This window comes from Magallana gigas, chromosome 2 (genome assembly GCF_963853765.1).
Source record: "Magallana gigas chromosome 2, xbMagGiga1.1, whole genome shotgun sequence".
In the NCBI taxonomy this organism is placed as follows: domain Eukaryota; kingdom Metazoa; phylum Mollusca; class Bivalvia; order Ostreida; family Ostreidae; genus Magallana; species Magallana gigas.
The window spans coordinates 57,475,745-57,491,893 of record NC_088854.1 but is presented as its reverse complement, the minus strand read 5'-3'; the positions used below and the strand labels follow the sequence as shown (position 1 = coordinate 57,491,893).

Here is a 16,149-nt window from a genome sequence, read left to right as displayed (position 1 = left end):
CAGGAATATAAAATGTAGGCACCAAAACACAGGTGCTCGAAAATGATACCCTATTATCTCTTAGCCTGTTTGTTCCTCATAAGTACTTTTACTGATTTCTCAACGGGTATGTATTGTATTAACATCCATGTTGTCATTTTCGACAGAGAACGGTGATTTTGTCCGCAATTAGTGCAGCTGATTAGTCGTTCGCTGCTCCATGTTGTGTTGACCTGTGGCAGCTAACTCACACTCCAAGTTGTATATAACTCTACATGCCGACTTCATCAGCATTAAATAATCTCACCTATAACATCGTATTCTTAGTTGAGAATTTGAATTACTAAATTGTATTAAAATAATTCCTTTATATGATTTCGCTACTGACTTAATTAGGATGTAATGGGTATAATGATGTCACTTGATGTGAAGTTTCTACAATTCATTACAATTTTGTTTTATTATCATGATATATGTGGATGGATATCGGTATTTCAAAAGCATAAGATATAAGTTTTGATCCCTAGTGTTTATAGGTTTATATATTTAGAGGGTAATTAATGAAACTTTGGATTGGGGCATGGCCTCTTCGATTGCATTTCAGAACCGGTACCAGTGTCCACAAATGTTGTAAAATATATGATATGTCTTGTGTCATTATAATGAGATGACAATATCCAACAGATACCTTTATGATTTTTTTTATCAACAGTCACGTGTCATTCATTGTGTGTTCTTCTGACATAATACTATCATGCAGCAGACAAGCAGTTTGCTTATACCATGTATACTATTTGTGGTCATATTGGCTTTAGACCAATTGTTGTCATGTACCTATTCTGCCACAGAGATTTGGGCAAATCCACCATTACTGGGCATTTCCATGTTTTGTTGTTGAAAAAATGTTACGTGACTGACCTTACTTTGAGAACTACTTTTTAATTAACTGAGATCATAATGATCTTAAACCAAAAGTATTTCATCAAAATAGGCATAGGTTTTAGACATTTTTGAAACAAAAAATTGTAAAATAAGTTTAATAAATATAGAAAATATATTGACCAGCTTTAAAACTTTGGAGAAGTCTCAGATGACGGGTAGCCAACTGCCTCCTAAAACTCCTCTTTTAATATTGTTTATAAGACATAAAGTTGATGATAAACTCATGAAAAATAATATTTTGATTGTTTTGGTAATAGGTTTTAGCTGTTTATATTTCGATATAGTTGTTTATTTGAAAGATATACTGTCTGATTTAAACTGGGAATACTATACAATCGGGACCGTGAGATTTCGCAAGATTTTGATCAGTTCCCAATCTGTGTTATTTATGTGTCTTCTGCCATTACATAGTCTTACACGTTTTGACATTTAAAATATCAGTTTAATTACAATATTTGGAGAGAATTGGTGCTCTCAAAAACCTGAAAATGCTAGTTTATGAATATATTGTGATATGATGGTAGTACCAGCAATTTATTGAGATGAAAAATGACACATTTCACTATTATAAGTTTGGCAATATCTCTCACAATTTTACAAATATGTTTACATGATGAAATCTCGATAAAATCATGATATAATTAATAAATGAACTTTAAATTTCCTCCAATTTTGTAGAGCTCAGTTGTAAGTGTATTTTATGTTTATAGGTCTTAAGTGTGACCGGATGGTCACTTGACTAATTTGACTGGTTCTGAGCATTGCTAAACAGGTGGGACCAATCACCCAAATAGGATGTGATAGATAAATTTCAAGTGCAAAAAATGAAAAAAAATTTGTTATAATTTTTTATATAAATCCGCACTAATGTTTATCAAATGCAACAACTTTTGGTTAGCAAGTTTTCCTATAAGCCTATAGTTATTGATTTATTCCCAAGAAGTTTTGGATATACTGAGGGATCAATATCTTTAATAGTATGGTTACAGAGAAAGTTGTTTACCAAAAGTTGTTCCATTTCATCTATTCTAATGTGGATTTACCATTTTTCTTTTTGCAAAATAAGATATTTCTACTTTTTGCACTTCAAATTTATATCCCATTTGGGCTATTATATCCCATTTGGAGTCAGGTGTGAGACAGCATGTGATAAACATTGTGGGCGTTTGTCGTCTGAGCCAGTTTCTTCATTTGTTGGTTATATTGTCATTTTTTCATACTCTGTAATTTCATCCTTATTTTATTTCAAACATATTTTATTTCACAACTAGATTTATTCTTGGAGTTACAATTTTACACTGTCAAAGAGGTAGCAACTGTGTTGAAATTTTTTGTTATTCGGTACGAAATCTGTTTTTAAAGATTACCACATGCGCTAATTAATTGTTAATGAGAATTTAGTCTATTTCATAATTATAAATGGAAACATAATATCCTCAAATAATGTTCTTTATTTTTCTTTTGGGTAGATGATTTGTATTTTATTGTTTACTAAGTACTATCGATATTGTTCATTTAACAAAACATATCAGGAAATGTTCATGTTGGTTTTACATTGTACTACAATGTTCTACAGAAGAATGTAATGGATGTTGTATCATCAGGGATCTTGTTTTTGGGGTAGTTAAAAGGCTCATTTCCTTTTTCTTAAGATTATTAAACCTTTTACTTTGTTGGAATTTTTCCCAATTACATGTATCATGAGAAGGACATGTACATGTGTGAACTATTTAGATGTATACAATCATAAGTTCTTTCACATGTTCCTAGCTATAAACATCAAAATAGAAAGAAAGTTAACACAATGTAACAACTATTGCCACACAAATGATAATTCTTAATGTGTAATAATTTTCTGAATATTTCTTAGATTTTTTTTCCCAATATTTCTCAAAGAACGCAAAATATCCCAATATTTATGGTCTAGACTAGACCCAATGAAGCTAGGACCAAAAAGTGATGGAAGAGCATTTAGATCCTGAACATGAAATATTTGTAGTTTTGGTATAACGTTGTGTTTTGGGGAGGGGAGGGGTCTTTTTTTGTTTTTGCTTAAGAAGGGAAATTTAACTCTTGAAGGTTAATTTGATGCTGATAGCTCATCAGCAAATGTTCAAACAGATTTGGATTGATTTCATGCATCTTTAATTTTTTGGCAAGACCCAGCTTGGTTAGGATATTTGTACTTGGCATCTTCACTAAATCTTCAGACAGTTCCTTCACTGTCCTTAAAATTCTTAATTTTAAATTCTACTCAAATTTCGGTTGCTTGCCAAAGTGAAATCTTAATATCAAAGGGTCCTACTGACTTACTGGCTTTAATTTTGCCACATAAACATAATCTATTACATTCCCATCTGCTTTTTAAAAAAGACTGTTATGCAGTTAGCATGATATCTACAGAATTCTAAGAAAGAACAATAAGAATTGCTGAAATTCCATTTGGATTTATAATTTAAGGAGGCTGGGGGGTCAAAAGGTTAACCATCTGATCTATAGTAAAGTTTGAGAACATTTTTTTTTAACATGTTTAAGGTATAAAAACTTATTTTGTAAAGATAAATTCAATATATATTAGCTTTAAAAATTTGAGTATTATCCAATATCTTTATAACCGTTTACGATATATAGAGCTCTTCTATTCAATGAGATCTGATCATCAATATACCGGTACTCTTAAAATGGCCATGATAATTGAGCCCTCTTAATATAACGAGTGTGAGGTAATGGCATATTCAAATAGTTACATTTTTTGTACTCTGATTAAATTAGGCAGCCCTTTTCCCGAGCAGGGTTTATAAGTTCCGGCCAACTTATTTCAATTTAATTTTAAAATACTTCCAAAACTGATGTAGCATGTCAGTTTTGAGATCATTTGAATATGAAGTTTTGAATATTAGATTGGACTAGCATATCTTATTTGGTTTCCTTGACATCAGTGGGTAATTCAGTACATGTAGTTATACAGGTTGGCTGCACCATGCAAATCAGATTGAATTCTATGAAATTGGGAAAATTAAGTGATTTGTAGTGAGGCAGGTAATTGAATGGCGTCTGAGCACTGTGGCTGTAAGCCTGTAACAGATGGTCGTGTGCCAACACATAAGTTTCTATGTATACACAGGTTTATTAAAAGCATCCTTCTGACTCTTCAGACAGATGGATGCTTAAGTTAATAAATTTACTAGTCCCAATCAAATTTGACAAATTCTGATGTCGTACGTCATATACTTTAAAAATTTCACTTGATTTTTTTTACATAAAAGATATAGCCTGAAGGTCTTTACAAGATATGTAGATTTTTTTTGGGGGGGAGGGGTGATCCAGAATCTTGAGCATTATAGACTAACACATAGGAATAGAAACATTTTGAATGAAAGTGAAAGTCAGGTAAGACACCAGTGAACTTGGATTGAATTGTAATTAATGATTATACATGTAATTGCCTCACACCAAATATATACCGTAATACAATTAACTTTTTGTCATCACTCCTCCATATTTTTTTATTTTTTCCCTATCGTAATGAAACAACAAGAGCGATTTTGAATGGTTGTTTCCGTGTTATTTACAATTTAATTTCATTGCGTATATACATTTATAACTCCACATGTTCAGAAATGTGTACTATCTGAGCAATAGGAGAAAGATCACATAACCAATGCTAATTTGTTACTGTACCAGATTTCTCAAACTATCATTCCTAATATCTTAAAATATTTGAAGTTTAAATGCCACTTGAATATTAAAAAAAAGGAATTCCAGTTTAAGAGAAAAAAAAATAAACTTGTAGCAGATATGAGACCTATCGGTAATTGCATTTATGTATATCACAATCTACATCATCAGCAAAAATAAATTAGTTTCTTGACTAATCAGATTCATGTAGTTTACATGACAGTTTAATGTTTCACTTTGCAGGTTTAAAGTGTTATTGTGAAGAGTGCACTGATAGAAATCAAACATGTGAAACTACCGGATTGTGCCTAACTCTTAGAGCCTACAGAAAAGATGGAACCATCAAAATTCGTTACAGGTATGTTCAGGTGTGTCAAATGATATATTGGGCAAGGTACAGGTATTTTCAGGTGTATCAAATGATAAAGGACAAGATACAGGTATGTTCAGGTGTGTCAAATGATATAGGACAAGCCACAGGTATGTTCAGGTTGTCAAATGGTATAAGACTAGCCACATATGTCATCAGGTGTGTCAAATGATGAAGGGCAAACCACAGGTATGTTCAAGTGTGTTAAATGGTATAAGACTAGCCATAGATATGTTCAGGTGTGTCAAATGATATAGGGTTGGGCACAGGTATGTTCAGGTGTGTCAAATGATACAGGACAAGACAGGTATGTTCAGGTGTGCCAAATGATATAGGACAAGACACAGGTACCTGTATACAATCTAATAGATGAGAAAAGTATTACAAAGGTTGTACAGTGTATTTATGGTAGTTGTTGTAGAGATAGAATTCAGCATTTGATATTTAGGCTACGCGTTTTTATGTAGCAGTTATAAAAGAGTATCTTTCAAGATCATTGCAATTACATGGCCCTTCTCAGCTGTAACAATCTTGAACGCAGCCCAGGTGTGTCAGGTGTTGCAGGTTTACTGATGAGTAAAAGGCACAGGTATATTACATTCCTTACTAAGGCTCTGTGCTTTATTTACTACATTGCAAGGGTTCTGATGGTTTGACCTCTCTTTCAGTTGCTATTCTACAGGGCCGAGTTTTCTTTTCTCTGCTGGGGGTCTTCCCCGCATTTGTCAGAGAAAAGGCAAACGGTTAAATATAAGTAACGTTGAATGCTGTCGTACAGACTTCTGTAATATGGATCTGAAACCAACACTGGCAACATTCTTTGATTCTGGTATGGATTTACTTATATTGGAAAATAAAAATAGAACACAAAGCTAGCTTTCCTAATTGCACTTCCTAAGCCTACCCCAAATTCAAGCCCTGCTCCAATAGGTACTTTGTTTGCCTGAGGGGGACCATTACATTTGTGAAGCTACCTGTATCCACCCCCACAAAATATATGCAAAGTATATACACTGTCATACCAATCGAGTCCAATCAATGCAATACAAACACACCAAGAGACCAATAAGAGAGGCACTCGCATCTCATTGCTGGTTTATACAGCTGGACAGACAACACCCTCCCTCTTTTTAGAGTCTTAATGTTAAAAACTTGAAGAATAATAGTCATGTAAGATAATTACATTTGTTACAATTATGTATTAGAATGCAAAGGTGAACCGTTGATTTGATTGCATGTAGACTGTAGCTTTGTAGTAAGTGATCAGACCAGGACATATATAATGGTAAGTGCATCATTGATATGATTCTTGAAATACTAACAGAAAAATCAGAAGTTTGCATCAGAACTATTACTTTATACTGTGACTTGTTTCCAGATGTATCGAGAAGGTGGATCTGGGGCCCCTGGACGGGGATGTTTTTGAGTGTTTAACCAGTAACCCTATGGCCAGTATATCCAGTAAACTCTGCTGTAATGATGAAGATTTCTGCAATAAACACCTCTTTCCAACATTTCCCCCTCCGACAACTCGTTTCCCAGAGATCAGAGGTAAGTTTATTAAAATTTAAAAGCTGAACTCAGCTGACTCTCATCCGATTACTCCACAAAATAATAAATAAATGGCATTGAAATGTAAGAACTGGTTCCCACTCAACAAATGCTCAAGAATTATTGTAAAATGAAAGTTGAAGGTGTAGAGAAATTACATACTGTACTTATATCATCAAGTATCACTTGAGGTCATTTGATGGGTCAAGGTCAAATCTTTATAGCATTTATCCAAAAAGAAGGTTCAGCAGGGTTTATTATTTATTTACTGGACAGCCTTAGTTATTTCTTACCTAACAATATTTTCATACATTGTTCTTTCTTCCTCTGTAATTTGTGTTCTTAGATGTATAAATATGTATAAGAAAGTCTTATAATACACCTTTATTTTATACAGGATGTTCGTTGCTATGGGTGAAAATTTAAAAGAAAATTGTATAATTCAATTTGAATGTTTGTCACAATTTCAAACAGATCAAACCCTCAGTCCCTTTTCCTCAACATACACAAAACACCTCCATGCACACAAAAGCTTCATGCTGCACAATTCATAGCAAGAATTAAAATTATTGACTGAATATTATTATAGATTGACTGAATAACAAAACTATTATTTGAATGATAATTATGTATTTAGTTGACAAGAATTCACCTTTTGTTGCATCATTGAGTGATATTGACGTTGGATAAAGCATAATGTAAAGTTGATTAGAGCACTTGACCTTGTAAGTATGCATTTGAATGTGAAATAATATGACATTGTGGTGACCTTGTAGACTCTGTGGAGCAGCGTCTGACCTTTGGGACCCTGGAGTTGGTGGGGCTGATCGCGGGGCCAGTGGTGCTGGTGTCAGTCTTCTTCGTGATCTGTTTCCTGTCCTACAGGCAGTGTCAGCAGCAGGGCATCTGTATGGCTCCCAAGAGTGTGTCGGACGGGGAGACCCAGCCCTTCATGCAGCCTGGGCAGACCACCGACACCCTGCGGGAGATGATCATGGAATACTCCGGATCCGGATCTGGTAAATCACCGTAAATGACTGGAGTTATTGTATCCAGTCAGATCTATAATGGATCTGTCTGAGCTCAGACTAATTACTAGTAAATCCAACTTACACACATCCATGAAACTAAGCTTACACAGATCTGTGGATCATTAGTCTGAATATAAACAGACCAATGATAGATAAGTCTGAATTCTAACTGATCTTCGATAGATAAAACTGATCTCAAACATATCAATGAAAGATCAATTTGAACTGAAACTGATCTTGAAAAATGAATATGAACCAAAATTAAGATATTTTGTCACCATGTGCACAGCTTTTTATGTATATGTAGCTGTAAGCTTGCTTTATAACTAGTTTCAATTTCATCCATATGTACATGTAAACAAACAGTTTTAGTGATTTGTTAGTGATTGGGATTGGCCTATATCTAAGTACTGGTAGTCTGTATTAAAATTTATATTCATGAAAACAAGTACCACCCTAAAAATTCTTTAATATAACAAGGTCATATAATATAATATGATAATATAATAATTTAATATAACATATGTCAATATGACTTTCAAACTAGAATATTTAGTTTTTCTTTTCTTTGTACACTTACTAAATTGAAAGATTTCTGTCACACAAGTTGTAGATGATAATGTTTAACCGTTTGTTATGTTTTGGTTTGAAGGACTCCCTTTGCTGGTCCAGAGAACGATTGCCAGACAGATTCAGCTGGTGGAGATCATTGGGAAGGGTCGCTATGGAGAGGTGTGGCGTGGGAGGTGGCGGGCGGAGAACGTAGCCGTCAAAATATTCTCCTCCAGGGAGGAGCGATCGTGGATCCGAGAGGCGGAGATTTATCAGACGGTCATGCTGCGTCATGAGAATATTCTGGGATTCATAGCCGCAGACAACAAAGGTTAGACCTGTGTTCTTTGACTACATTTGCATACAAATAGCTTGATATACAGTGGAATCATTAGAATTTGTGGCTCAATTTTTTGGCATTCAATGTGGTACTACTGACTGATGGGTCAGATATTATCTTTTTAACATTTGTGAAATACAAAATACAAAAGATGTGTTCTGCAGATTTTTTTTCTTTCAATGTAGAAAACTGCATAAACCTGATCAAAAATAATTATACTGAAAAAGATAATGGAAATAATACTCTGAAATGTAAAGAATCTTTTACACCATCAGACCATTGATTAATTGGGGGTTTTTTTGTTTTGTTTTTTTTATACTTTTTGGGCAAGTTTTTTCTTCTCAGTGGTTTAACACCCATTACAAGTGTTTTTTTTGGTGTAACATGACTGTTTTTTCTACAGATAATGGCACCTGGACACAGCTCTGGTTAATTACCGACTACCACGCCAATGGATCGCTGTTTGATTACCTGAATAGAACCGTGTTATCAACCACACAGATGATAAGACTAGCTATGTCAGCAGCCTGTGGGCTTGCCCACCTCCATATGGACATAGTGGGCACTGAGAGTGAGCGCAGTATTAACAAATAAAACCTACTTTTAATTACTTAATTCTTTATTTTCGTGCATCCAAATTGGAACATGTACCTTTTTAGTCATTTATCCGAGTTTTACTTTATTTCCTAATGTCATCTTAATTTTGATGGTTGTAAACATGGTAATTTCTGCATGTTACGAGTTCTGTATACCCCAATGACAACAATTAATTATAGGCTTTGTAAATTTTCTCCATGCTTATATATGTTACCCAGTTTTCAACTTACATATTAGAGACAAAATACCTTTTAACTTTCAAGATTAAATTGCATAAATTGGCATTTAAATCTGAAATTATATCAACTGCAGATTCAATAAAGTTATGGATGGGCATAGCATTTGACAAACAAAAGCTTTAAAGAGTTTATTTATATATTTTGTATCTCATTTATTTATTTATTGTGTGTATCTTTATGTGCTTTTTTTTAAATTTTAGTTCATGCTGGGAAACCAGCTATCGCCCACAGAGATTTAAAAAGTAAAAATATCCTGGTGAGAAATGATGGAGTTAGCTGCTGCATCGCAGATTTAGGTGAGATATTAGTTAACATGTTTTAGGCAGTTAAACAAAATAACATTTTATTCATTTTCATACTTTTTATTTGAACTGAAAGGTATTTTCTTCCATTAGTACAAGTGAATATACTGTTGTATTCCTTTTACAAAGTGTATGAAGTCACTATACATGTATTTAACTCTTTACCCCTTAATGCCACCTTTTGACGCATAGGCCATATCCTTAACACTCTACCCTGGGCTACCCTTAGAGTATTTTCAGATGAACTGAAAACAGCGGGTGTGTGTTTTTGAATAAGCTTATTACAGGTCTTAGCAAATCAAACACATAGAAAATTATAAATCAATGGATTTGTAATGAATTAAACTTTCAATATTCATTAAAAAAAAAATTATTTAATTTACTAATAAAACAATACAGGTGCTAACAGGTATATGAAAATAAAACTGAGTGTTCTACATTAAAGCTTTATTAAGAATAATTTCACAACAGATACTTGATTAACATATTTAAAACTGTATGTATTACAAACAATTATTTAATGATTCTTATATAAAGATTCCATTATCATCATGGAATTCGTTTTTTGATAGTAAATAATTAAATGTACCTGTGGCTGACATTTCAATTCATGTCTATCGTTTTCAGACTTATATTTATTTTTCAATAAATGGTGTTAGAGGATTTGACAAATCTAACATGTTAACAAAATAAGTGTGTTAACTTTTTGAAAAAATTCAAATCTACCGGTAGATTCGTGTATTTAGGTGTTGCAGGTAATGCACACCTTGTGTTCCATTTTCTGTAACTACACAGATTTTTCCACAAAATTTTGCATGAATTTGACATCTGGCTTTCATCATTCAATCTCACTACCAATAAATTTAGAAAATTCTGCCTCTAAATTTGATTATAAACAAAAAGTGAAAACATGTGCGATGTCAGCATCGTAGTCCGCCATCTTTGTTTATTGTAGTAATGCATCACGCCACCATACACAGGTAAATCACCTGATATCTTTATTTAGAATGAGTGAACAACCATCCGTATACACGGCCAGGTGTATACCAGTCAATGTTTATAATAAACAACAGGTGTTGAGGGGTCTAATTAAGAGCTGTGTATTGGGTGCGTCAAAAGTCATCATTAAGGATATGGCCAGGGTCGTCAACACGCGTCATTAAGGGTTAAAGGATAGAAACCTCTAAGGGGAAAAGAGTTAAACCCATTTGAAAGAGGCACTAAGAACTTTGTGAGTTTTAAAAATTTTACCATGATTCTCAATTTGTGCATATATAAATAACATTATTTTGTTTCAAATACTGAAAGTATTAGATTGTATATTTTAGCAGAAAAGGAGATAAAATGCTTAATATTTATAAATCTTACAATGTCCCTAACCATTACAGACCTGTAATCCATCCTGCAGTGTATTAGATTTTGTTTTTGGAAATAGCTCATTTTGTGATGTGGATTTTTAGCCATTCTTGCGACCTGGCAATAACCTTTATTGATTATGAGGTTGACGAAAGTCAAGGTCACATTCATATGAGTAATGGTAATATCTGCTCAGGGTTCTGGAACAGAACAACACAATGTTATACCAATCAATACACTGTCATTATCTGTTGCAATTCTCCTTAAAGGCTTTTTGAGGTCTGTTCAGAAGTAATGAAAACAAAAACAGGGATAATTGAGTGTTGTTTTTATTTCTGAGCAGGAAAAAAAAAACAATATCAGAAATTCATCCATAATGCATTATTCTAATTTTGAATAGCAAGTATTTCTTTATGGTAAAAATTGTCCTTAAGAATGAAACTTGCAAAGCAGTACCTGCACTTTTTCAACAAAAATTTCTCTACTGGTTATTTAGTGTTTGATAAAAATATTTCAATGAAATTGAGAATATTTTTGGATTAAATTATGCATATTTCCTACTTGCTGAATGTCTTTGATGTTGATTATAAGAATTGACCTTTCATTTTTGACATTTTTAGGTCTTGCAGTGCGACATGACCCCGTGACAGATGCAGTGGATATTGCCCCCAATAATCGGGTCGGGACCAAGCGGTACATGGCCCCTGAGGTATTGAGTGATACCATCAGTATGAATCAGTTCGACTCCTTCAAGAGGGCGGACGTTTACTCGTTTGGACTGGTGCTATGGGAGATAACACGACGCTGTTCAGTGGGAGGTAGGCTCGATAATGCTTGTTTTGTTTATTTAAAAAGGGTAAAAAACGAATACAGATTTTACATTTGAAATAAGCCCTTTTTCCTTCACCAACAATTTTACTCTGGGTGAAGATGTAGGTTAGTGGGTTAAGTGTAACCCAGGATTCCACAGAAATTGATCCACAATGAATTGAAAGTTTTAACAGCAAAGAATGTAAGAGGCCTAATTAACATGACATGATATTTATAAGAACTTTGCAAGTGAAGAACTAGATAGATTGGAGAGTTTCCTCTTTGAGAAAGAGTCCAAGATGTTAAGCTGATTTTTTTGTTCCCTCTATCCCTGCCCTAGGTATAGTGGAGGATTACCAGCTGCCGTTCTATGATATTGTGCCCTCTGACCCCAGTCTAGAGGACATGAAGAAGGTCGTGTGTGATGATCGTCAGAGACCAGGAATCCCCAACCGGTGGCAGACCATTGAGGTAAGACAACTATCTAATCTGTGTCAGAACTAATGTATACAGGGTTATTGTCACCCTGTGTAGATTTCGCCCTTCAACACATGTAAACAGTTTTGTCCCGACATGAATTCACTCAGACATAGTTGTGTTGAAAGAAAGATAATTTGAAACATTGGAATTCACCCAGTCTTAAGTTCACTTGCTGACAACGAGGGGGGAAGGGGCAAAAATAAAACGGGGACGAATATTTCACTGTGTACAGTATGTCATCAATGGACATGTTGAGTTAGTTACTCCCATTTGTGCTTTGTTTCATTAATACACAAGACTTTACAGTAATTGAGAAATTTTACCAATCTTTCTGTTCTCCCTTAAACTAAGTGTATGTAAACTGAATATATAACCATAGAGTGTATATGAGATGCTTTCTTCATTTGACTTTTTTTTTTTTACTCTCTTTCATAGAGTTTGAAGGTGATGTCACGCCTGATGAGGGAATGTTGGTATCATAACCCTGCCGCCCGATTGACCACTCTTCGCATTAAAAAATCTCTAGATAATTTGGCAAAGGCAGAAGACATGAAATTTTGATTAATTGTTATCAAAAGGTGTTCTTAACAGTCAAAACTGATGAACTACCATCCATTTTTGTTCAGAAGTGTACATGTGGAGCATGTATGGATGATATGGGCTTTCAGAGTTTTTTTTATTCGCAAGGAACTGTTGACAGGCAGGCATTTGTGATATATCAGTGTTTGGCAGTGCCTGTTGAGTGAGTGTGAGAATTTGTACTCTGTATGTACATGTATCAGAATATTGTTTGATACAAGACTTGCAATAAGGCAAAACACATCTACAACTGGTTGTTATTTTATGGTATCTTTTGTACTTGCCATAGGTCTAAAAAAAAAATGTATACACCTCGTTGTTATTTTATTGTATTTTTTGTACTTCTTTTAGCCGTATAAGGGAATTTTATTCTTCCAGTTTTATTTAAAGAGCTTTTCATGAGTTTAAATGCATCAAGTACTAGAATGTATTTCAATGGCTGGTTTTTAATTTCAATAAGTTTGTTTCTTCAACAATTTCAAAAATTTAATGAAGTTGCACTAGATTACTTTATCTACCTCACTAGAAAGAAAAAAAAAGAGAAAGGCAGAATTCTAAATTTGATGCTTAAGCAAATGAATAGCTTTAATTAAGGGCCGACACTATCTTATATTATTGTTTCTCTCTGTGATGCATGGACTGTCTGTCTGTCAGTTGGTGTGTCTTATCACTGACTTTTTAATTGATTGTTTAACTATTGACATTTTCCTGAATTCTTTTGTGAAAGGTTCTGTATTTTACTATTTCCCTGATCCTAAATTTTACCTCAAAGGTCAACATTTATAATAGGTCATTTAAAAATTGAGCTCTTTTACTTATTATTTTTAACATCACTTCAAACTGTCATTGTGTAAATAATCAAAGATGATCTTCTAAAGTGGTAACATGTTCTTCAGATTTCTGGAATGCTATGGCTGTTGTAGATTTGTACAGCATACTGGTGTCCTGTAAAAGTGATGATTATGAACTTGTGTTGAGGGATGAATATCGTGCCATGAGTATCATACATTGTACTTGTGTATTGTTTAGATGTGACAGCTTTAGTATAATGTGTGTGCCTGTATTGAATTTGAATTGTCCTTATTTTTCTATTGTTTAGTCACACTAATACATGTAGACTATTTATTACAGCAGTCACTCCAGTCTATGTCTCAGCTTTTTTAAACATAGTCTTCTGAATCTTTTTTTTTTAAATTTTCAAGACATATCCAACACAAACAAATTTGCAGCCAGATTTGGTGTTTCTGTGAAACCAGTGTTAAATACATGTATATGATTATTACTTACACCATATAAATATACAATGGAATTACTTCTAAAAACATTATTGTAGTAGATAAAAACAAATGAATTTTTGGATCTTGACATTTAAGTACATGTAGTTCTCTTAGCACTGTCTAGAAACCAAAAACTCAGGAATTACAAGTATCTAGAGGTAGCAAACATGTTGTACGGACTACTTATATATATATACACCCACACACACACACTTACACTAGTTTATGACAAAACAGATACATTCATACACTATTGTATTACAATTTAGGACAATGTTTCATGTCCCATAAATTTTAGCTGGCTTAATATTTTATGAGAACATACTCTTGAAGCAACAAATTTTTACCACTTTTATCACCCTATTGCATGCTTTTGCATTATATAGCAGTTTGAAGGTTGACAGTATATATACATGTATATGAATGCATTTTCATTTTTGATGTTGAATATTTAAGATCATGAAAGAATTTTAAGGAAAAAAATGAATTTTTTTGTTTGGTTTTGAATCTACTTTTATGTAGAGCAGTCCTTAGGCGTTGTTGGGTGTTTGAAATAATTCATTGCACATGTGGATTATGTAAACTGTCACAACCGTCTGGGGAATTAAATCTTTGAAATTGATTGCCTTTCTAGTCTGTTTATTAAGGTTCCACTTTGTGGGTGCCCTATAGTGATCAGTCTGTCCGTCCGTCTGTCCTGTCTGTCTGTCCATACAAGATCTCTTGTCCAGAGCATATCTTCTCTCCCCTTGACCCAATCTGGCTCATACTTCACATTCAGGGTGCCTTTTGGTAAAGGGTGTGCAATGACCGTGAGCTATGTTTCTAGGTCGAAAGTTAAGGTCATAACAGAATTACATGTTCTGTCCCTTTGCTCTAATTGGGCTTATCCTTCACCCACATGGTGCCTTTGATTAAAGGGTATGCAGTGACCTTGAAAGATGTTTGTAGATCAAGTGTCAAGGTCATATAAGATCAAGTTAAATTCTGTTTTCAAGAGGATATATATACTTTCCACTTAGCCATTTTTGGCTGATACTTTACTAAGAGCCTTTTGTTTAATTGCATGCAGTGACCTTGAACCAAGTTAATGTGAAGATTATAGCCGATTTTTTTATAATCTGTTTTAGACTAGATTTTTTCCCATTTCCGATTTCCCATCTGTTTAGATGAAACAAAAGTGCCTCTAAGTAAGGGGTAATGAGATTGAATTAAAGGTTCTATGCCAGCTGAAAAATTCCGAAGTTTAAGTCAAAGTCGAAGGAAAATTTTCTAAATTTCTTTTCATCATACTAACCTCTATTTAAGCGGGGCCCTATGAGGTTTTAACCATATCAATGTTGTCTAGTTTCCCTCTAATGTATGGCGAAGTGATAACACAATAATTGGAAGCCTGACATTTGATTTTAATTTGTTATACACGCGTATCACCAAATATGTACATGTATGTCTAATTGGGCTTTTATATATTAAAAGGGCAAGCTACATGTGCACTTCGTCATAATGTGTCATAAGTGCAATCAGAAAAAATAAAACCGCACCTCTAATATTGATTGCAGAGAAACTAATTACGTCATATCTCTTGCGCACCAAAAAAATAGTGATCCCTTAAGATTTTCAATAGGGAGGAAACATCAGCTGCCGCCATTGTCTGTGTACATAGCGGTTTCAAACAGAAAACTAGATGTTAGGGTGTTTGTCTGTTATTTGATTGGCATACATTTGATAGGATTGGAACACAAACTATTTTACTTGCTCGGAAACGTTAAATAAAATAAAAGGAAAAAAATTGACTGTCTTACATTCTACATAATTGTCAGACCTCAACAATTTATGAATGTTTCTAACAAATTACATTCTGATTTATATAAACGAAAGCCAAATGTTATGCTTATACACCAAGGTGTTGTTTGAAATCAATAGAAATGTTATCAAAGCGAGCTATGAATAGAATACAAATGCAATACTTACAGACCGCCTGTAGATAGAATACAAACGTAATACTATCAAACCGACCTGTAATTAAAAATACAAATGTAATATTATCAAACAAAAGAGCGAATAGA

The 16,149-nt window shown here is 33.7% G+C and overlaps 1 protein-coding gene across 1 annotated transcript; it reads left to right on the top strand.

Moving 5' to 3' along the window:
* Positions 1-13,109, top strand: LOC105318607 (TGF-beta receptor type-1-like). The gene is given in 10 exon segments (NM_001305359.1): positions 1-106; positions 4,843-4,957; positions 6,348-6,520; positions 7,297-7,539; positions 8,204-8,434; positions 8,847-9,014; positions 9,480-9,575; positions 11,558-11,755; positions 12,088-12,218; positions 12,663-13,109. Coding segments are annotated over 10 exon segments (1,545 nt in total). The 5' UTR covers positions 1-42; the 3' UTR covers positions 12,789-13,109.
* The last annotated feature ends 3,040 nt before the right edge of the window (positions 13,110-16,149 follow it).